The sequence below is a fragment of the Neomonachus schauinslandi genome, chromosome 6 (genome assembly GCF_002201575.2).
Source record: "Neomonachus schauinslandi chromosome 6, ASM220157v2, whole genome shotgun sequence".
Classification (NCBI taxonomy): Eukaryota; Metazoa; Chordata; class Mammalia; order Carnivora; family Phocidae; genus Neomonachus; species Neomonachus schauinslandi.
The window spans coordinates 95,171,261-95,195,220 of NC_058408.1; the positions used below are offsets into that span (position 1 = coordinate 95,171,261).

At 36.6% G+C, this 23,960-nt stretch overlaps 1 protein-coding gene across 1 annotated transcript in view; it reads right to left on the bottom strand.

Moving 5' to 3' along the window:
• Positions 1 to 3,955: 3,955 nt before the first annotated feature.
• Positions 3,956 to 23,960, bottom strand: part of CTNNA3 (catenin alpha 3) — a 1,723,003-nt gene continuing 1,702,998 nt past the window's right edge. The window contains exon 18 of the mRNA XM_021700133.1: positions 3,956 to 4,243. Within this exon, the coding sequence (XP_021555808.1) occupies positions 3,956 to 4,243 (288 nt within the window). The remainder of the gene's footprint in view (positions 4,244 to 23,960) is intronic.

Consider the following 23,960-nt stretch of genomic DNA (forward strand, 5'->3'; position numbering starts at 1 on the left):
ACTATCCAAACAGAAAAAATGGCTATTTGATTCCTAAATATGCAATAAGCAGGCTGTCTTGGTAAAAGACAGGCTGACAAAACAAAGTACAGATTTCATTCAACCTGATATTCTGGTGCCTACTTTGCTGACCTAGAGAATTACTTATGACGGTACTGCAACAGGATAGCAATTCTGCAATGAATTCACTGGAGAATGGTAAATATCACCAGGAAAAGTCTCAGATCTTATTCCACTCATTCTGCCACTCTACAGAAATCTGTATCCATGGGAACCTCAATCCCTATCACGAAGTGTGCACTTGATACCAAAAAGGGTAAGAATGTTTTCTGGAATAGAAAAAAGGGGTGGGTGGGCAAGAAATAATGCTGCTGGGAATTAAAATTATGATTTTAATGCTATAGAATATATTATTCAATTTCTTTGTGGGGGTAGCCTACAGAGATGAGAGATGGGAGAGGGATATTTTTGGTGCATGGACCAAGAGGAAAGTACATTAACTGGGAATAATTGGGATGAGCAGCCCTGACTGCATCTATTTGGGAGAGAACTGTCAGCAGTTAATAGGAGGATCCTTAGCCCAGGGATGGGTGATGAAAAGACCACCTTGAAAGTGAAGGGGTAGAAAGCCACTGAAAATATTCTCTGGTGTCAGGCATTAGTTTTTTCCGCCACTCATTATTGAGTGTGAGGAGCACTAATTATTGGGTCTGAGGCTCAAATTGGGCATTTATCTCCATGTTCATAATTTTATCTTGCTGTAGTATGACTTGAAAACTGACCTCCTTTGAAGCTGGTAAGTGTGCCAAAATGCCAGACTGAAAAAGTGAGCCTGTCTGTGTAACTATGGAGTCCTTAATTCTTACACAGAAGGCATTTGATGGGGGACATATGTTATACGGATATTGATAAATTAAGAGATTTGCAAAGGCCAGAGGGCATAATTAAGGATATTATATTTTCTAATATTCATTATTTTCACTTATGTCCTAAGACAAACAGAAAGGGGATCATTAACAAATTACCTTAGAAATTTAGGGTTTGAATTCTTTTCCTGACTCATTCATTGAGTTGTACCCAGAAACTCCCTTAGGAACAAATATTTTAATCCAATGATTTCCACTTGTGATAAAGAAAAGGGAGATATTCATATTTCTCATTCTTCTTGTTTGATAAAAACCTTCCAGTTTTTCTAAATAAAACAATCTTTACTGGATTATGATTTCATGGATATTTTTTTAAGTTATCATTCTGATTCCAGTCTGTTGTTTGACTGTGATGCTGGTGACTAAGAGTGGAACTATCCTTGTAGGTGGTACAAACCTTCTCCTCCCTCTCAAGGACTTTTTTCTTACATAAATTAACATAAATTGATTTCACTTTAAAAAAAAAGCGAATCTTGATTAGCAGGTGAAAGCAAATATATCATCAGAAGAAGCACCAAACTCTGTGATATGGTTTTAAAAGGTGCATGAATGGGCCACCAAACTGTCACTTCATTTAGAAATTTCTGCCATTTCCCCACAGAAGAAGGACTTAAATGTAAATATATATAGTACATTCATATTTCCTGATAAGGTTCATTTAACTATGCTTTATAGCACAAACATTTGTTAATATATTTGCGGCTAGTTTTTCTCGTGTATAAGCCCTTATTAGCGGATTTGAATCAAACTAAGTCTCAAAATGCTGCCCACTGTGGGAATTCACTCAGGTGGACAGATATCATTCTCAGCTCTATGCATCTTGTTCTTATTGCATCTTTGATTACTACAGTGGACTTTACTCCTGGGACATTCTCCAAGTTGTATCAAGTTGTATTTTTAATTAAGTTTTGTTTACTTACGGTTATTTGCTTTGAGCTACACTGGAAATCTACCTACTTTGAAGAAGAGGCCTTGTTCATAGCTCATTTTGGGTAAAGGGTCATTTTTTTAAGATATAGAGGTTATTTGGTAATTGTATAATTTCAAGGTATTTCTGTTCTTTTGGCATCAGTCCTGCATTCTAAACTCCAACCTGTGGAAAGCTAACATAGGATCAAACAGACATTAGTTTTGCTAAATGACACTTAACAATTCTTGAGCTTGTGGCTTTAGGAACGAAGATACACAGCTAGTAGTTTAGTGATATTTTTAAAATCTATTTTCTCAACTAAATTATAAATTCACACTTCTATCTGAGCAAAGTATGGTCATAGATGTCACTCTTGTAATATACTCTTGGAAGAAAATGATAGTAGCTTTTCAAAAAAAGGAACTCCCTTTTTTGCTTTTTGTTACCTAGATAGTTCTGGAAAATAGAAATATCTGGATTCCCTAATTCCTTTCTGCACTGTTTTCTCTTTTGGGGAGTGGACTCTGTCCTGAATAATTATTGTGGGCCAGAGCTGAGTGCAAGGCAGGGAGGACCTTTGACTTTCACCCTCTAGGAAGTTGATATGCGGAGCCAAGGCAACTCAGCATTTTGGAAGAATAAAATAATTCATTACAATAAGAAGTTAGCACTTTCCACATAATTGATAATGATCTATCAAATAAATCCTTTCCCCATACCATTTGCTCAAAGTACCATACATATCATACTCTCAACTTTATGCATTCTTTTACCCAAACTGGTCCTCCTGGTATCAACTGATGTTGCATGTCTGAATTTTACTTATCAGACTAAGATGACATAGTTGTTGAGACAACTCATTTACGGCAATGTTGTATGAAGTGAAGTTACAATTATAGTATAATTTTGATAAAGTAGACTAGGGAATGAATGTTTGTAATCTTGTGAATGGGAGCTCTATGTCTGAGAAAAAATGAAACTTAACTCCTCCAAAGAGGGAAAGGTGGGGCAGGGAGAGCGAGATCGGGAGAGAGCAGGGGAGGGGCAATGCACCAGACCCTAAGACTATTATAAAATCCTTCATGAACTTAACTAAGGATGAGTGCAGTGACTGGTTATAAAATGACCTCAGTGATTTTTATTTTAAATAATATTATTAAAATCACTCCAGCTTAATTGCCATTAATTCTACTTCTTAGTTCAATGATACATTTCATGCAGTTATATTTTACGCAACACCAAAAGGTTTTTCAAACTGGCCTCTTCTTTTTAATTACAATTGCAAGCTAATACAAATGGATTTTTAGAGTCATGCAGAACTCTTTCTACTTCTGTCATAATAACTCACTCAGGAATATAGTTATGTGTTCCATTTCCCCGATGGGTCATCACTTTTCCTCCATATATGTATTCTGATGGATCTGTTTAAACCTAACCCTCAATGTGCAGAACTGCTGAATACTATGGAAACTTAAAAGGTACATTTGTGGCATCAAAACTCACTGTAATCTTTATAATGTTAAAAAAATGTTTCATTAATAATCAAGGCTGAACTTGACTGTTGAGCTTGGTTAGTTTCTGATGTTAGCCTAATCAATTGACAATAGATACAGATATCTAGATAGTGAAAAAAAATTCAATCTCTAGATAAGAGAATCATACATGTCTGTCAGGTTAGGTCAGGTAAAGAAAATATAGAGATTAATGGGAAAATATGAAGTCTTTTGCTTTCATTGAAAACAAAGTCAAGAGCTCATGTCAATGTTTTAGTTCAAAATGATGAGGTGAGTGTATTTGAGCTTTTACAGATGAACAGGACTCACTTGAGTCTCCAATGTTCATTTGGTAATGAATGTAAGATATTGTCTGTGATAGGAAAGGCTGGGTGACATCTAAAAGGTTCATTCATTCAACAAGCATGTATTGCATACTTATTAGGTGCTGGCCAGAAAAAGATGGCAATGACATGATCCCAAATACATATTGCCTCCAATGTTTTATGTTATTTGTGTGTTAAATTCTAAAAGTTAGTGAACTTACAGAATTAATTAAGTGTAAAATTAAAGCACTGTGTTTCACCAGGACTTTGTAATATAAGCACTAGAGTAGAATAGTGGGTTCAGTAGACATGCCTTCCTCTAAATTCACTCATGACTTGCACTGGGTGGATTTTTTTCTTTGCTGAGCCTCGTCTGACAGCTGCACAAGTTTCCTCTGGCTTCTCTCTTTTAATCAAGGGCTTTTTTGCAGGAGCCTTCATTCTCCACATCACAACTGGGTGCCGGGGCCCAGAAGGACTCTGAATTCGGATGATCTTGGTTGAGGCAATGTAAGACATTTTCACTGTTTGCACCACAGCATTCATTAAATTTTTGGCTGCTTGGATCAGGGAGGTGACGCTGTCCAACTGTAGGAGGAAAAAAAGAGCTATTATTCAAGAATGCAATCAGAAATTTAAAGAGATTTAATGTTACAGAAACTGAAATGTGCCACTCTGTTTTCACCCCAGAAATGAGTTAATCCCCATTTTATGTATCTATGTAAATTATCTACATTAATCCATCCACCTAAATTTATCATTTATCTATTTATTTGATGCATAAATATATTCATATTCCATCTCCTGAGATGATATTTTTAAAAGATTAATTTCCATCTCTTGGTTTTCAGTGAAATGGATTCTATAACTTCTATATACTATTACAAGGTCCAGGTCCAGATGGTCGCTGCTTTCTTTGTAATGAATCTCCCCCATTTCCAGGGATAATTCTGAGCATTTTCTATAAAAGATGACTGTCCACAATAAAAGCAATTGTATGTGTAAGTTACTTTATAAGAACAGCAACTGAAAATTCTTCCTTTTAGGGAATTTATAGTTTCAGATAAATATGATACACACAAACAGCACATACAGGTGTACATATGCATGTATACCATTCACTTTCATGAACATTTCCCAAAGAAGTCCACCTAAAAGTGTCTCTTTTTTTAAACACAGAACTTTTAAACCTATCATGCAGTGTATTAAAGTAGATAAAGCCAAGTCTTTTCAGTCAAATAAGGTTGGGTTTAAATTCCAGGTCTGCCTTAGAACTTGGGCAAATCATTTAATCATTTTCATCCTAGTTTCCTAAAATATTTGATAGAAAAAAATACTTATTAAAGTTAAATAATATGTGTCAAGGACCTAGTACAGGGATTGCCAAATAGCTGATTGCTATTAAATACATTTCCTTTGTGTCTTATGAAGACTGACAAAATCGTCTAATTATAAAGATGCACTAATGAAAGTACTAAAACAAACGTTTTCCCACATGATTTTGTTTTTAATTGTTGTCTTCTGGATTGTTCACAAAAATAATCTCAGGGAGAAATGGAGTGATATTGCTCGAGTTTTGCAAAACACCTTAGAGCTAAACTGAGTTGGTTCATTTTTATACAACTAATGCTTCTTCCATTATTTTAGTTTGGCAGATTGTCATCCCCAGCCAACTCACACAGGGAGATGTGCCTCCACTGTCACTTCTCTGTGATGTGCGCTGTCAGGGCTGAGACTCAAACACTGGCTCTGTGGTTGCTAAAATCCATCAGCAGCTGCATGGCCTGAGTACTCTACCTTTGCAGCTCAAGGAGTCTCATCTCACATACAGAATAAATGAACGAAGGAAAGTAGTAAGCTGAGGTTATGTGCCTGGGGCAGCGGTAATTTAATTAGCTCCATTATATGCCAAGCCTGAAATCCTTGAAAAGGTAACACCAAAAAGTATGTAAATTGAAAGGCAGTAGTACTTGGCAACTACACATCTTTAAGTCGTTTTACTTATTGAAGCCAGAAATGTAAAATCTGTACATGTGGCAGGAATGACAAATGCTCTGCAAACATTAAACAGGATTTCATGAAGCACCACCACGTATTTCAGAGGACACTTAGAGCTTCTGAAACTGTACACAACTTTAAAGAAAAAACACTAGACTTTGAATAGAATAATGCACTTCATTATTAGTGTTCCTCTATGGACAGATTAGAGGCTGAAATCTGTCCTTTAATAATTAGCAATTTTTATTCAAAACTTCTGGGAGCTGGTTAGATTCTGAAAGTAGTTCCCAATCTCACCACAGGGAGAAGAAAATTTTTCTAAATGATGAACTAACATGAATAGTATTGAGGATCCTTGGTAATTTTCTCTCTCAAACATGAAAATATCTGGTTTACTCCAAGGGCCCTGTGCTACCATAAAGTCTTTCATGGAAGAACATTCTAGAGACCCGCTATCATTCAGGATTTCACCAGTGGCTTTGGCTTTCCTACCCTCTTGTTCTTTCACATGCATGTCTCCTCCTTTTGACTTTGTAATCTTATCATGTATAGACTGCATTTTATTTCATTTCCTTTTGATTTTTCCATACAAGTGGTATATAGAAATCAGTAGCCTAGAGAGGATGTTTAAGTTCAATCCATGCCTTAAAATGTGGATACTGGCTTGTCTTCTTTCTTCACTGAATCAGCAAAGCCCTGTCTGTGCCATTGTGATCTCTTATGCTGGCCTCTGACAAAGCCTTTTATTTTAAAATTCTAAATGGCTATAGTAAAACTTCTCCTCTGGGTGACTCAGAAAAACCATAGGACAAATTATCCCCCTAGGAGAACGTGAACACTAGTTTTGCAGACAGATTAGGACAATTGCTAAAAGAATTCTGTCATTTCATGACAAAAACTTGTCAGGCATTCTATAAGGATCTTTGAAATCTAAGAGCTATGTCCGCTAAGATGTATTGCTCTGCTATTAGCCAAACCACTGGTCACACAAGCAAGGTGCACAGACAAGCCTAACAAATGGTAGGAAATTTTGTTTGAGGTCCAAGCAGTGGCTCAAGCCTACTCATAGAGAGTAACTGCACAATTTCCTGTCTGCAGCAAATTTTTATAATCTTATCGAGGTCCACTTTGATGATAAATCTTTCAAGGGAAGTATTCAATAAAACCTTGTTTGTGAAAACAAAGGTAAATTTGAGCTGGACAATGCATCACTTTGGGATCTCTGTGTTCAACTTATTGAACAAAGTTTTCTGAATTTCACAAATGCACCTGTGCAAGACAAGAATGTTAATATACTCTAAAGGCTCAGTACAGTAAACCAATCAGACTTATAAAAACCCCGGTCCAAAGATTCTCGTACCATGATGAATCACTTTCATTAACAGAACATTCTTCTAGGCAAATGCAACTTGAAATGTTTACCATAGAAGGAGCTACTTTCCCTAACATCTGGTAACATTCCTCTATGATCTAGATGAAGCATTCTTGATCAAAGTATCAAACAACAAAGAACAAAAATAGTTTCTAAGACCTCAAACCTCCTAAGGTCATATGTAAATATGTGCATTCAAGCTTTCTAACCCCCCTTTCCATAATAGGGGACAAGGTTTTACATAACTCTTAAAGAGCATTTTGATCTAAATGAAAGGGCTCTGATTAATTGGAAATCTGTTCTCTCACCACAGTAAAAGGGAAGACAGCCACCCTTCCTATGCTGGTGATTTGTCCTTATTCTTACAACTCTGGTGTGGCTTTAAAATAACTGTGCTTGTTGGTCCACTAATGTTACAGTAAGTTTCTCAATATTGTCTATGTCCAAACATAAATTAGTAAGTTCTGCCACATTTTTTTTAAGATCTAAATAAATATAAAGAGATTATGTTTAGTAAATTAGCCCTTACCCTAAATGTAAGATGTATTTTGCAAACAATCCAAATTATGACCATCTAAATAGAGTCGATATTATCATTTTATAGGAATCTTAGTTTATTTTATTTTAGTGTCTCTGCTGTGCTTTGTGGTATGTATTCTGTGATTTCAAGCTACAGTACAAATTTGTCCAGTTCTAAAAATGTTTTCAGATAAAAAGTTTGGTCCTACTTAGAGATGTGTCTATAATGCTTTGCTATGGAAAAGGAGTACAACAGCAATAAAGATATTTTCTTTTTCCTCATAAAATGCCAACTTTTTGTCCATGTGACTACTATACACAGAACGTCTGGATCTTTCTACAAAAACCAATGTTAAATATCTGTGATGTAAATCCTCCACAACTACAACAAGGTGGAACCCTTGCTGGTAAACCCTTGTCAAAATCCTATTGTGATATTGATAGCCAAGAGTAATAAAAAGATAAGGTAGTTATTCCTTCTTCTAATTTTCTAAGTTTCTCATCTACATTATGTCAGGACACTAGAATGTCTTCACTAGAATGTCTTGTACTAAACTATTCTAACTCCCCATATTCGGGATACAAGACCTTTATCAGATATGCATTTTATATGAGGAGCTCAGAAAGTGAACCTCACTCCCATTGATGTGGATCTCATCCCCTTGCACCTGGGCCGTCATTTGGAGAAAGCATAGCTTCCCAACCCCTGTGAGAACTGCCATGCAAGCTATTGCTACTGGGACTCCTGTGGAGAGAAAAGCCTGATGTTGCCTGAAAAGATGTATTTCCTTTCCTAAAACCTTCCTGGTAAACTGGTGCCAAGTGTAGACTATGCAATTCTTGTGAGTCTCAATGTTTACCTAAGCTTAAAGACCTCTGGTGGATGTTGCACCTGCACAACACAATACTTGAAAGGCAAATGTGTGGAGTTTGGCTCCAATTATAATAACAGCTTATAACAATTGTTAATATCTATTGTGTGCTTCCTGTATGTTGGCCCTGTTCTAAGTAGTTGACATATATTCACTCACAGCAACCCTATGCGGTAAGTACTACTATTATCTCCATTTTATAGATGAGGAAACAAAGGAACTGGAAGGTTTGGTCACTTGCTCAAGGCAACACAGCTGCTAAATGGTACAGCTGGAATCTGAGCCAAGGCAGTCTCGTTCAAATACCTGGTGCTCTTATCCATCATACACCCTGCCTTTCAGTAATATGTCACTTCCAATGTGTGTTTATTTTCAGGTATGAGTAGTTGGAGAATTTGCACTAACATTAATATAATGTCTAAAACTTAAGAATTGACTAATAACTGATTTGGGGAAAGTTATAGAACTTTTGTAATGTCTACTGGTACTAAGAAAAATGAAGCTACCCTACTAGCCAAGGCATTCTATTAGGATAGTGATTTGATAATGTTTATATTCCATCATTTTCTAGGAAGAGCTTTTTTTTTTTTTGAAATAGCAAATAGAAATACTCAGTCATCCTTATAAGCTCCAAACAACTTAAAAACTTTTAGATTAATACTATTTTATAACAAAAGATTTTTAAATTTTAAAATGTGGGTCTCAATAAGATAACGAAAAAACATAAACAAACCATATTATAGATTCTAGGACATAGAACTTCATAACATCATTTCATCTTTAAAATGTGTCACAGTGTAAATATAAACCAAATTTTCTCTGATTCGCGAATAAAATTTATTTATTTGCCTTGGCTTGCAGTAGAAACTAGGATTGGAAGAGAACTGATACAGCTCAAAACCCAAAAAACAAATAATCTAATTAAAAAATGGCCAGAAGACATGAACAGACATTTCTCCGAAGAATACATCCAGATGGCCAACAAACACATGAAAAGATGCACATCACTCATCAACAGGGCAATCAAAATTATAATGAGATATCACCTCACACTTGTCAGAATGGCTAAAATCAACAACATAAGAAACAACAAGCATTGGTGAGGATGTGGAGAAAAAGGAACACTTTTACATTGGTGGGAATGCCAACTTGTGCAGCCACTGTGGAAAACAGTATGGAGTTTCCTCAAAAAATTAAAAATAAAACTACCCTACAATCTAGGAATAGCACTACTGGGTAATTACCCCCAACATACAAAAATACCAATTCAAAGTGATACATGCACCCCATGTTTATTGTAGCTTTATTTACAATATACATATTTATATGGAAGCAGCCCAAATGTCCATTGTTGAGAGAAGAATGGATAATGAAGATGTGGTGTGTGTATATATATGTGTATATATATGTATGTATATATATATATATATATGGTAGTATATATATATACACACATACATATACATATATAAATATATATACATATATACACACATGCATATGCATATATAAATACATATATATAATGGAATATTATTCAGCCATAAAAAGGAATGAAGTCTTGCCATTTGCAACAACATAGATGGAGCTAGAGAGTATAATGCTGGGTGAAATAAGTCAGTGTGAAAAGAAATATACCATATGATTTCACTCATGTGTGGAATTTAAGAAACAAAACAAATAAGCAAAGGAAAAATGAGAGAGAGAAAGACCAACTAAGAAACAGACTCTTAACTATAGACAACAAGCTGATGGTTACCAGAGGAGAGGCAGGTGGGGGATGTGGGAAATAGGGGATGAGGATTAAAGAATACACTTATCATGATTTTTTTAAAAATGATAAAAAAGAAGAAGAAAGAAAGAAATCAGGATTTGGTCCCCAATTCCTGCCAGTGCTATTTAACCCTTACTTAGTTTTAAAGTTCTCAGTTAAATTATTTAGAAATAAATTAACATAGGTAATGTGAAAGGGCATTATGTCTGGGTGTTGGTAGACAACAACAGCATAATATTTCTTAAAAAACTGACAAATTTTTACAGCCTTTCTAATTTATAGGCATCATTTTCATTTCTAGATTGACCTAACAGTGGTAGCTGTACACCATTGGAAATGCTTAAATATATATTTGTCAGCAAAAATCCATCATCTAATTCAATATGTTTTTATTATCCATCCTGAACCTCTCTTGAGGAGCTAATTTTATCCCAATACTTGCTTAACATATTCTTTTGTTTCTGAACAGATTTTTAGAAGAATGGCCTGTATTGAAACCATTTTTCTCTTTTCAGATGCATTCAAAAATGTTAAATAGCAGGCTGGCTTAATGGGAAAATCAAATTAGGGACTTCGTTAAGGCTAGTCAAAATGGAGTTACATATCCAAATTGAAATTGTCAAGCTTATAATTAAATTGAGAAGGTGGCTCCACTTTAAATATGAAGAGTTATTTCAAAGGGCCACTGATAAAACTCACATAGTTAATTTGTCCTTTGCCAACTCTCCATTAGAACATGACAACAGAAAAGGACAATTTAAGTTGAAAGGGGGAAAATCAATGCATGGAATAACTAAGAAATTTAACACCACCGAGACAGCCAGACATGAAGTGAAATATGACATTTATTCATTTGTAATACTATCCTGTCAAAAAGCATTTTCAAAGCTAATTTTTTTCTGAAATTTATTCCAGGCCGAAAACATTTTGCATCATCTTAAAAGGAAATAATCACAAACATAACACCAGTTCAGGTGGCTACTCAGAATGCCTTTTAATTCTATTTGAAATGACCTGTTATAAAAACATGGTTGGTGATATCAATGAGCTCTCCTTAACTATCCTTTAACCATGTTGACTTAAAGACAAATGCTTAACCGAAGAACTAATTTTCTATAACCTTTACAGCCCGGGCACTAGTTACACAAATTCAGAAAAATTAGTATATTCTTTCCTAAGTAGAGCTCGCAGGCAGGGGCAGGATTTGGCATGCCTGTCTCAACATCCATGTTCCAACCTGTGCTTTCTCTTCTCTCCAACATCAGACAGAGCACTGAGGTCTGCCCTCTCCACAGGCATCTAACGTCAGTATTCAATCTGACATTTTGATGATGGCTATGAGACCTCTGGACTGAGAGCAAGGAAGCACCAGTATTGGCCCTAGATCCTACCCTCATTTCTTGCATGACCAAAGGCAAGGGGAAAGTAGGTTGTGTGAAGTTAAAAATCCAAATGGTATCAGTTTCCCAATCCATGCAGGGACTTCCAGTCCACAGATCTTTTCACATTCCTGCGGTTTTTCAAATCTCTCTTGATCGTCTTCCTACCATTTTAACCCCTCTATTAGCAACAGCTAACATTTCTTAGTTCATTTGCCTCTGCTACAAACATCTAGTAGAAGAGAACTACCTATGTCCCTAGCACTGATCCAATGGTGACTCTCTCCTACTTGTAGAGAATCCCTCCATTGGGCAAATGGGTTTCTAGTTAAATGGATGGACACCAGCCTGAAGCTGACAGACAATGCTGTGCTGTGTCTTCAGCCAGTATTGAACTCATTCCACCCAAACACTCGTTCAAATTTCTACTCTCATCAAAGCTCTAGCACTCTGTATTCTCACTTGTTCTGCAGAATATTTCACCTAAAATAAATATAAAACAAATAAGCAAGGAAACAAAATAGCAACAATAAATTAGAAACAAAAATAGAAGCAGCAAATGAACCTGCCCAAATCCAACCTATATTCTTAGCCATTTCCATTAAAATGAAAGCGTTATCTCTTTTTCCATCTATAACCAGTGCTGCTAACTGAGCTCTAGATTTTATTTCTCCCTGCCTTCTTGGGGACTGTGCACAATTAGTAATTCTTTTATACTACTGTATCTTTCTGGTATTCTTTTTATTGACATTTTCATGTAGTATTTAAATGTTCATAAAATCCTACCTTAAAACACAGCCAGACTTGTTAAAAGGTTTGCTATACTCCCTGACACTATTTTCATCACTTCTCAAGCAATTTCTTATTTCTCATTTTCACATATGTATTATTGATATAATGTATTATTAAATATATATAATATATAAACTATATTATACATAATTAAACATATTGTGTGTAATGTGGGTTATATATTATATATGTAAATATATATAATATTGATATTGATCTATTAAATATATGATATACTGTATAATTAATATATTATATATAACACAAATATATGTAAATATACTTAAATGTAATATTCATATATTATCTAATATAACATGTATGTTAAATATTTAACATACATATTAAATAATTCAACATATAATTTTATGCATCTGGTACTTTCAATCAAATTTCATTTATGAAATCACCTAATTCTCATTCTGATATAACATCCCCAATGTAAAAAAATCATAGTTTATTTATCCATTCGACTGTTGATGGACTTTAAAGTAGTTTAGGGCTATTATGAATAGCAATTTATGAATATTCTGTTACGTGTATTTTGGTTAACAAATATATGAAATTTTGTTGGGTATGTACCTGAGAGTGCAATTGCAAAGTCATAAAAATGCACATATTCAGTTTTATTGGATACTTCCACATAAAAAGTGAAAGTGATCCAGCAAATTTATACTTCCACCAGCAATATCTGATAGTTACAATAGCTACATATCTTCACCGACATTTTTTCCTCATATTTTTCACTTTAACCATTTTGGCAGGTTTACAGTTGAGATTTTAAGTGGCACTTCATTGATAACTAATGAAGATGAATATATATTCTCTTCTGTTTGTATTAGCCTGCATCTAGAGAGTGTGTGCACAATTCACTTAATTATTCTTATACATTTTTCTAGATTCTTTTGGATTTTCCTGTACACAAGCATGTCATCTGTAAATAATGACAATTATATTTCTTCTTTTTCATTTTTTGTCTTTTTTATATTTTGCATTATTACACTAGGTAGAACTACCAGTGTAGAAGTGGTGATACCAGGCATTTTTCATGCATCTTTGACTTCAGAGAGAATGTTTTTCATATTTTATCAATGATTCTTAGTTACCTCACCTTAGTTACCTCTTATTATTTGTTTTAATTTTCTGGTAAGGGAGGATTTCTTAATTTTCTTTTTGTTATTGATTTCTAGCCTAAAATACTATTGTAATTGGAGAACAAACTCTGAATGGTTTCAAAAATTTGGTATTTGTTTAGGCTTTCTTTATGACCCAAAATATGGTTAAATTTGATATGTGTCGGGGGGGCGGAGCAAGATGGCAGAGGAGTAGGAGACCTGGATTTCGTCTCCTCTCAGGAATTCAGCTAGATAGGGATCAAACCATTCTGAACACCTACAAACTCAACAGGAGATCGAAGAAAAGAATAGCAACAACTCTCTCATCAGAAAAGTGACCACTTTCTGGAAGGTAGGACGTGCGGAGAAGTGAATCCGAGGCGATATTTGGGAGGATAGACGGCAGGGGAGGGGCCTCCGTCGGCCGCTTCTGGCAAGTGATAGAACCACAGAGCACAAAATCGGAACTTTTAAAAGTCTGCTCCGCTGAGGGATGTCACTCTGGTGGCTAAGCGGGGGGTGGAACCCTCCGGGACAGTGTGGTCTCAGGACCCACGGGTCACAGAAAGACCGGGGGTGCCTGAGTGTGGCAGAGCTCCCAGGTATCGGAGCAGGGAAGCCGGCTGCAGAGGCGGAGACCAGGCGCGGGCTCTCAGCTCGGGGTTGCCATAAACCGTGATCCGCGGCACAGTCGGGCCACTGCTCCTCCAGCAGGGACCCAACAAGCGGCAGATCCGGGGAGACTCACCTTCCTCCCCTGGGAGGAGCCACGCGGGAGTGCGCTGCAGGGATCTGCTGGGTTTGGAGACTCCACCCGGGGTCGGGTGCCAGAGATAGAAACGCGCAGTCACAGGCCGGGTGAGCACGGAGTGCGGCCCGGAGACCGGGGAGACAGGAGTGACTGACGGCTTTTCTCTGGGGGCTCACTGAGGAGCGGGGCCCCGAGTTCTCGGCTCATCTGGGGCGGAGATTGGGAGGCCGCCATTTTCACTCTCCGCCTCCAAAGCTGTATGGAAAGCTCGCAGGGAACAAAAGCCCCGGAGAGCAAACCCGAGCAGATTATTTAGCCGGGAGGGGGCAAGGGCGGGGCAATTCCGCCTCCGGCAGAGACATTTGGAAACCACGGCAACAGGCCCCTCCCCAGAAGATCAGCAAGAACAGCCAGCCAAGACCAAGTTTACCGATCAGTGAGAAAGGCAGAACTCCAGCGCTAGGGGAACACTGCACATAGAATTCATGGCTTTTTTACCATGATCCTTTAGTCTTTCAAAGTTATTTTTTTTTTAACTTTTTTTTTTTTTGGAATTTTTCTTTTTCCCTTTTTCAACCAACATCTTATCAATCCTTTTTTTCTTTAAAAATTTTTTTATTTTTCATTTTTAGAGTAATATTCTATCCCTTCATAGTAGTTACCTGTATTTTTGGCATATATATATATAAGTTGTTCTCTCTTTAAAATTTTGAGATAGTTTCTTCTAACAGATTAAAATATACCCTAAATCTCTAGTATATGGTTTTTTCTACTCCCCTGCCTGATCACATTCTGTCCCTTTTTTTTTCTTTTTTTCTTTTTTTAAATCTTCTTTCTTTTTTCAAACAACTTCTTATCAATTCCTTTTATAAAATTTTTTATAATTTCCATCTTTACAGTCATATTCCATCCCTTCATCATATCAACCCTTATTTTTGTACATATATAAGTTTTTCTTTCCTTAAAATTTTGGGAGGCACTTTCTTCTAAAAGACCAAAATACACCCCAAATCTAGTGTGTGGCACTGATCTATATACCAGCCTGATCATATTTGATCACATTCTGGTTTTTTTTGTTGTTGTTGTTTTGTTTTGTTTTGTTTGTTTTTGTTTGTTTTTATCTTTATCTTTTTCTTTTTTTTTTCTTTTTCTTTTTTCTCTCTTTCCGTTTCTTTTTCCACTGCTTCAGGTCTTTTCTGATTTGTTTAGAGTATATTTTCTGGGGACGTGGTTACTCTGCTAGCATTTTGTTCTCTCATTAATCTATTCTCCTCTGCACAAAATGACAAGACGGAAAAAATCACCTCAACAAAAAGAACAAGAGGTAGTACCGACTGCCGGGGACCTACTCAATACGGACATTAGTACAATGTCAGATCTAGAGTTCAGAATCATCACTTTAAAGATCCTAGCTGGGCTTGAAAAAAATATGAAAGTTATTAGAGAAACCCTTTCTGGAGAAGAAAAGGAGCTAAAATCTAACCAAGTAGAAATCAAAAAGGCTATTAATGAGGTGCAATCAAAAATGGGGGCGCTAACTGCTAGAATAAATGAGGCAGAAGAGAGAATCAGTAATATAGAAGATGAAATGATGGAAAATAAAGAAGCTGAGAAAAAGAGAGATAAACAACTACTGGATCACAAGGGCAGAATTCGAGAGATAAGCGATACCATAAGACGAAACAACATTAGAATAATTGGGATCCCAGAAGAAGAAGAAAGAGAGAGAGCGGCAGAAGGTATAATGGAGCAAATTATAGCAGAGAACTTCCCTAATTTGGGGAAGGAAACAGGCATCAAAATACAGGAAGCACAGAGAATCCCCCTCAAAATCAATAAAAATAGGTCAACACCCCAACATCTAATAGTAAAACTTACGAGTCTCATAGACAAAGAGAAAATCCTGAAAGCAGCTCGGGAGAAGAGATATGTAACCTACAAGGGTAGAAACATTAGATTGGCAACAGACCTATCCACAGAGCCCTGGCAGGCCAGAAAGGACTGGCAGGATATCTTCAGAGCACTAAATGAGAAAAATATGCAGCCAAGAATACTATATCCAGCTAGGCTCTCATTGAAAATTGAAGGAAAGATAAAAAGCTTCCAGGACAAACAGAAACTAAAGGAATTTGCAAACACAAAACCAGCCCTATAAGAAATCTTGAAAGGGGTCCTCTAAGCAAAGAGAGAGCCTAAAAGCAACATAGACCAGAAAGGAACACAGACAATATACGGTAACAGTCACCTTACAGGCAATAAAATGGCAATAAATTCCTATCTTTCCATAGTTACCTTGAATGTAAATGGGCTAAATGCCCCAATCAAAAGACACAGGCTATCAGACTGGATTAAAAAACAAGACCCATCAATATGCTGTCTGCAAGAGACTCATTTTAAACCCAAAGACACCCCCAGATTGAAAGTGAGGGGGTGGAAAACCATTTACCATGCTAATGGACACCAAAAGAAAGCTGGGGTGGCAATCCTTGTATCAGACAAATTAGATTTTAAACCAAAGACTGTAATAAGAGATGAGGAAGGACATTATATCCTACTTAAAGGGTCTATCCAACAAGAAGATCTAACAATTGTAAATATCTATGCCCCTAACATGGGAGCAGCCAATTATATAAGGCAATTAATAACAAAAGCAAAGAAACACATCGACAACAATACAATAATAGTGGGGGACTTTAACACCCCCCTCACTGAAATGGACAGATCATGTAAGCAAAAGATCAACAAGGAAATAAAGACTTTAAATGACACACTGGACCAAATGGACTTCACAGACATATTCAGAACATTCCACCCCAAAGCAACGGAATGCACATTCTTCTCTAGTGCCCATGGAACATTCTCCAGAATAGATCACATCCTAGGTCATAAATCAGGTCTCAACTGGTACCAAAAAATTGGGATCATTCCCTGCCTATTTTCAGACCACAATGCTTTGAAACTAGAACTCAATCACAAGAGGAAAGTCGGAAAGAACTCAAATACATGGAGGTTAAAGAGCATCCTACTGAAGAATGAATGGGTCAACCAGGAAATTAAAGAAGAATTAAAAAAATACATGGAAACCAATGAAAATGAAAACACAACTGTTCAAAATCTTTGGGATGCAGCAAAGGCAGTCCTAAGAGGAAAGGATATAGCAATACAAGCCTTTCTCAAGAAACAAGAAAGGTCTCAAGTACACAACCTAACCCTCCACCTAAAGGAGCTGGAGAAAGAACAGCAAATAAAGCCTAAACCCAGCAGGAGAAGAGAAATAATCAAGATCAGCACAGAAATCAATGAAATACAAACTAAAAGAACAGTAGAACAGATCTACGAAACTAGGAGCTGGTTCTTTGAAAGAATTAACAAGATTGATAAACCCCTGGTCAGACGTATTAAAAAGAAAAGAGAAAGGACCCAAATCAACAAAATCATGAATGAAAGAGGAGAGATCACAACCAACACCAAAGAAATACAAACAATTATAAGAACATATTTTGAGCAACTCTCTGCCAGCAAATTAAATAACCTGGAAGAAATGGATGCATTCCTAGAGATGTATCAAGTACCAAAACTGAACCAGGAAGAAATAGAAAACCTGAACAAACCTATAACCACTAAGGAAATTGAAGCAGTCATCAAAAATCTCCCAAAAACAAAAGCCCAGGGCCAGATGGCTTCCCAGGGGAATTCTACCAAACATTTCAAGAAGGATTAATACCTATTCTTCTGAAACTGTTCCAAAAAATAGAAATGGAAGGAAAACTTCCAAACTCATTTTATGAGGCCAGCATTACCTTGATCCCCAAACCAGACAAAGACCCCATCCAAAAGGAGAATTACAGACCAATATCCCTGATGAACATGGATGCAAAAATTCTCACCAAAATATTAGCCAATAGGATCCAATAGTACATTAAAAGGATTATTCACCAGGACCAAGTGGGATTTATCCCTGGGCTGCAAGGTTGTTTCAACATCCGCAAATCAATCAACGTGATACAATACATTAACAAAAGTAAGAACAAGAATCATATGATCCTCTCAATAGATGCAGAAAAAGCATTTGACAAAGTACAGCATCCTTTCTTGATCAAAACTCTTCAGAGTATAGGCATAGAGGGTACATACCTCAATATCATAAAAGCCATCTATGAAAAACCTACAGCGAATATCATTCTCAATGGGGAAAAACTGAGAGCTTTCCCCCTAAGGTCAGGAACGTGGCAGGGATGTCCACTATCACCACTGCTATTCAACATAGTATTGGAAGTCCTAGCCACAGCGATCAGACAACAGAAAGAAATCAAAGGCATCCAAATCGGCAAAGAAGAAGTCAAATTCTCACTCTTTGCAGATGATATGATACTTTATGTGGAAAACCCCAAAGACTCCACCCCAAAACTGCTAGAACTCATACAGGAATTCAGTCAAGTGGCAGGATATAAAATCAATGCACAGAAATTAGTGGCATTCCTATACACCAACAACAAGACAGTAGAAAGAGATATTAAGGTGTCGATCCCATTTACAATTGCACCCAAAACCATAAGATACCTAGGAATAAATCTAACCAAAGAGACAAAGGATCTGTACTCAGAAAACTATAAAATACTTATGAAAGAAATTGAGGAAGACACAAAGAAATGGAAAAACGTTCCATGCTTATGGACGGAGGAACAAATATTGTGAAGATGTCAATGCTACCTAGAGCAATATACACATTCAATGCAATCCCCATCAAAATACCATCCACTTTTTTCAAAGAAATGGAACAAATAATCCTAAAATTTGTATGGAACCAGAAAAGACCCCGCATAGCCAGAGGAATGTTGAAAAAGAAAAGCAAAGCTGGCGGCATCACAATTCTGGACTTCCAGAAGTTCCAAGACAGTATGGTACTGGCACAAAAACAGACACATAGATCAATGGAACAGAATAGAGAGCCCAGAAATGGACCCTCAACTCTATGGTCAACTAATCTTCGACAAAGCAGGAAAGAATGTCCAATGGAAAAAAAGACAGTCTCTTCAACAAATGGTGTTGGGAAAATTGGATAGCCACATGCAGAAGAATGAAACTGGACCATTTCCTTACACTACACACAGAAATAGACTCCAAATGGTTGAAAGACCTCAATGTGAGACAGGACTCCATCAAAATGCTAAAGGAGAACACAGGCAGCAACCTCTTTGACCTCAGCTGAAGCAACTTCTTCCTAGAAACATCGCCAAAGGCAAGGGAAGCAAGGGCAAAAATGAACCATTGGGACTTCATCAAGATAAAAAGCTTTTGCAAAGCAAAGGAAACAGTCAACAAAACCAAAAGACAACCAACAGAATGGGAGAAGAGATTTGCAAATGACATATCCGATAAAGGGCTAGTATCCAAAATCTATAAAGAACTCATCAAACTCAACACCCAAAGAACAAAGAATCCAATCAAGAAATGGGCAGAAGACATGAACAGACATTTTTCCAAAGAAGACATCCAAATGGCCAACAGACACATGAAAAAGTGCTCAACATCGCTCGGCATCAGGGAAATCCAAATCAAAACCTCAATGAGATACCACCTCACACCAGTCAGAATGGCTAAAATTAACAAGTCAGGAAACAACAGATGTTGGCAGGGATGCAGAGAAAGGGGAACCCTCCTACGCTGTTGGTGGGAATGCAAGCTGGTGCAGCCACTCTGGAAAACAGTATGGAGGTTCCTCAAAAAGTTGAAAATAGAGCTACCATATGATCCAGCAATTGCACTACTGGGTATTTACCCCAAAGATACAAAAGTAGGGATCCGAAGGGGTACGTGTACCCTGATGTTTATAGCAGCAATGTCCACAATAGCCAAACTGTGGAAAGAGCCAAGATGTCCATCGACAGATGAATGCATAAAAAAGATGTGGTATATATACACAATGGAATATTATGCAGCCATCAAAAGGAATGAGATCTTGCCATTTGCAACGACGTGGATGGAACTGGAGGGTATTATGTTGAGTGAAATAAGTCAAACAGAGAAAGACATGTATCATATGATCTCACTGATATGAGGAATTCTTAATCGCAGGAAACAAACTGAGGGTTGCTGGAGTGGAGGGTGGGGTGGGAGGGATGGGGTGACTGGGTGATAGACACTGGGGAGGGTATGTGCTCTGGTAAGCGCTGTGCATTGTGCAAGACTGTTGAATCTCAGATCTGTACCTCTGAAACAAATAATGCAATATATGTTAAGAAAAAAAAAGAAGAAGAAGTTAACAGGCAGGGAGGAATGAAGCAGGGGAAATCGGAGGGGTAGATGAACCATGAGAGACCATGGACTCTGAAAAACAAACAGGGTTCTAGAGGGGAGGGGGGTGGGAGGATGGGTTAGCCTGGTGGTGGGTATTGAGGAGGGCACTTTCTGCATGGAGCACTGGGTGTTATGCACAAACAATGAATCATGGAACACTACATCTAAAACTAATGATGTAATGTATGGGGATTAACATAAGAATAAAAAAAAATTTGATATGTGTCAGGTACACAAGAAAGGAATGTTAATCCTAGTATTGTTAAATCAATGTTGTACTCTGTCAGCTAGCTTACATGAGCCTCTTAACAATCAGGCCCAGAATTCCTATCTTGGCTATCAAGCAACCACTGATCTGCTTTGATATCACTATAGATTAGATGTACATTTTCTTTTTTTTTTTTTAAGATTTTATTTATTTATTTGACAGAGAGTACAAGTAGGCAGAGCACGAAGCAGAGGGAGAAACAGGCTCCCCAATGAGGAGAGAGCCCAATGTGGGACTCGATCCCAAGACCCTGAGATCATGACCTGAGCCAAAGGCAAATGCTTAACTGACTGAGCCACCCAGGCGCCCCTAGATGTACCTTTTCTAGGGTTGCATATAAATGGAAGTCTAGGGCGCCTGGGTGGCTCAGTCGGTTAAGCGACTGCCTTCGGCTCAGGTCATGATCCCAGGGTCCTGGGATCGAGTCCCGCATCAGGCTCCCTGCTCAGCGGGGGGCCTGCTTCTCCCTCTCCCACTCCCCCTGCTTTTGTTCCTGCTCTCGCTGTCTCTGTCTCTGTCAAATAAATAAATAAAATCTTTAAAAAATAAATAAATAAATAAAAATAAAATATAATAAATGGAAGTCTAGAATATGTCCTTTTTTGTGTTTTGCATCTTTCACTCAGCATTGTATGTATAAGCTTTAGCCATATTACCATATTACATGTATTAGTAGTTTATTCTCTTTATTGTTGAGGAGTATTAAATTTTATACATATACCACAACTTTTAATCCATTAACCTGTTGACTGACATTTGGTTTGCTTATAATCCTTTATTATTACAAATAAAGCTGTTACAGCCATTCTTGCACAACTACTTCATAGCATAAGTTTTTATTTCTCTTGGGAAAATATCTAAAAACAGAAGTGCTATGTTGTATTTTAAGTGTATGTTTAACTTTGTAAGATATCAAACTGTTAACCAAAGTTATTTTCTTATTTAAATTCCCACCAGCAATGATATGAGAGTTACAATTACTCAATGTCCTTGGCCATAATTGTTTTTTTCTATCTTTTTAAATTTTAGACATTCTAGTGAGTATAAAGAGCAATGTCACTGTGTATTTAGTTGCTTTTCTCTGATTATTAATTATATTGAGGATATGTTACATATCTTCTTTAATGAAATATCTGTTAAATGTTTTGCCTCATTTTTGGACTATCTTGTTTCTATTCAGTTTTAATGTTCTTTATATATTCTGTATACAAGTCCTTTGTCAAATATTTGTATTACAAATATTTTCTCCCAGTCTGTGATTTTTCTTTCACTTTCTTAACTGAGTCTTTCAAAAAGCTCAAGTTTTAAAATTTGAAGAAGTCCAATTTATCAATTTATTTTTATTCTTTGGTGAATGATTTTTCTTTCCTACTGAAAAATGTTTGGCTACCAAACAAGTTTACCAAAATTTTCTTTTATGTTTTCTTCTAGATGTTCCAAGTTTTAGATTTATGTTTAAGGTTATGGCTAACTTTGTATTGATTTTTGTTTGTGGAATGATATACAGCACTTTTTTTTTCATATAGATATCCAGTTGTTCAAGCATCATTTCGTGAAAATGCTCTTCTTTTTTTTTTAAGCTATCTTGAAACCTTTGTCAAAATTAAATTAACCGTATATGTATGGGTCTATTTCTGGACTTTCAATTTGTTTCCATATCTATGTTTATCTGTATGCCAGTACCATATTATTTTGAATACTGTAGTTTTACCCTGAGATCATGACCAGAGCCACTCAACTGACTGAGCGACCCAGGCGCCCCTTATATTAAGTTTTAAAGTAAAATACATGCAATATAAATTTGTTCTTTTTAACAATTGATTTGACTATTTCAGCTCATTTGAATTTCTACATAATTTATAGAATCAGCTTGATAAATTCTACAAAAATGTCTGTGGGAATATTGATTGCTATTATGTTTAATATATTGATCAATCTAGATAGAAATGACAACTTAACAATATTGATTCTCATTCTATGAACATAATATAGCTCTCCATTTTTTAATGTTTAGTGTCTCTCAACAAGCGTTTGTAATTTTCAGTTTAAACATCTTGCATATATGATGATAAATTCCCCCTCATATTTTGCTTTTGATGTTACTGTAAAATTTATTTTGAAAACTTATACTTTGATTTTTTATTGCTAATATATAGAAATACAATTTATTTTTAGGTTTTTTTTTTTTTAAAGATTTTATTTATTTGACAGAGAGAGACACAGCGAGAGAGGGGACACAAGCAGGGGGAGTGGGAGAGGGAGAAGCGGGCTTCCAGCTGAGCAGGGAGCCTGATGCGGGGCTCGATCCCAGGACCCTGGGATCATGACCTGAGCCGAAGGCAGATGCTGAACCGACTGAGCCACCCAGGCACCCCTAGGTTTTTTGTTTTGTTTTGATTCTGTTTTGTTTGTATTTTGTTCTTGTTTCTTGCATTTCTGCGGTCCACAAATTGTCTCCAAGAAGAAATTTTGGGTGAAGTTAAGGCTGACACTTAACATTTTTTTCCCCTTTTCTCAGGACTTGCAGTCTTCTAACACTTATTGTCCAGTATTTAAAAATAGTAGTGATATAGGGCGCCTGGGTGGCTCAGTTGGTTAAGCGACTGCCTTCGGCTCAGGTCATGATCCTGAAGTCCCTGGATCGAGTCCCACATCGGGCTCCCTGCTCTGCAGGCAGTCTGCTTCTCCCTCTGACCCTCCCCCCTCTCATGTGCTCTCTCTCATTCTCTCTCTCTCAAATAAATAAATAAAATCTTTAAAAAAAATAGTAGTGATATAAATTTCATTCAGTGTTATGGTTGTTCAGGGTAGGAAGGAAAGCCTAGTTTTAGTTAATACAATATGCTAAGAAACAAAAGTCCAGTTCTGTCACATTTTTAAAAGGTTATACATTTTACATTATAGTATTGGGCTCATAGAGATTTATAATTGTGCTACAGTCTTCTTAAAAGACCTCTTCATCACTGTGAAATACTCTTCTTCATGTGTACTAATCATGCCTTGAATTCTACTTTATCAACAATCTTTTGATTAGTGTTTGAAGAGCATATTTTTTTAATCTTTTACTTTCTACTTTCATTTGTCCCTATATTTATTTTTTTAAAGATTTATTTATTTATTTTTGAGAGAGAGAGAGAGAGAGAGAGAGGGAGCACATGAGCAGAATGG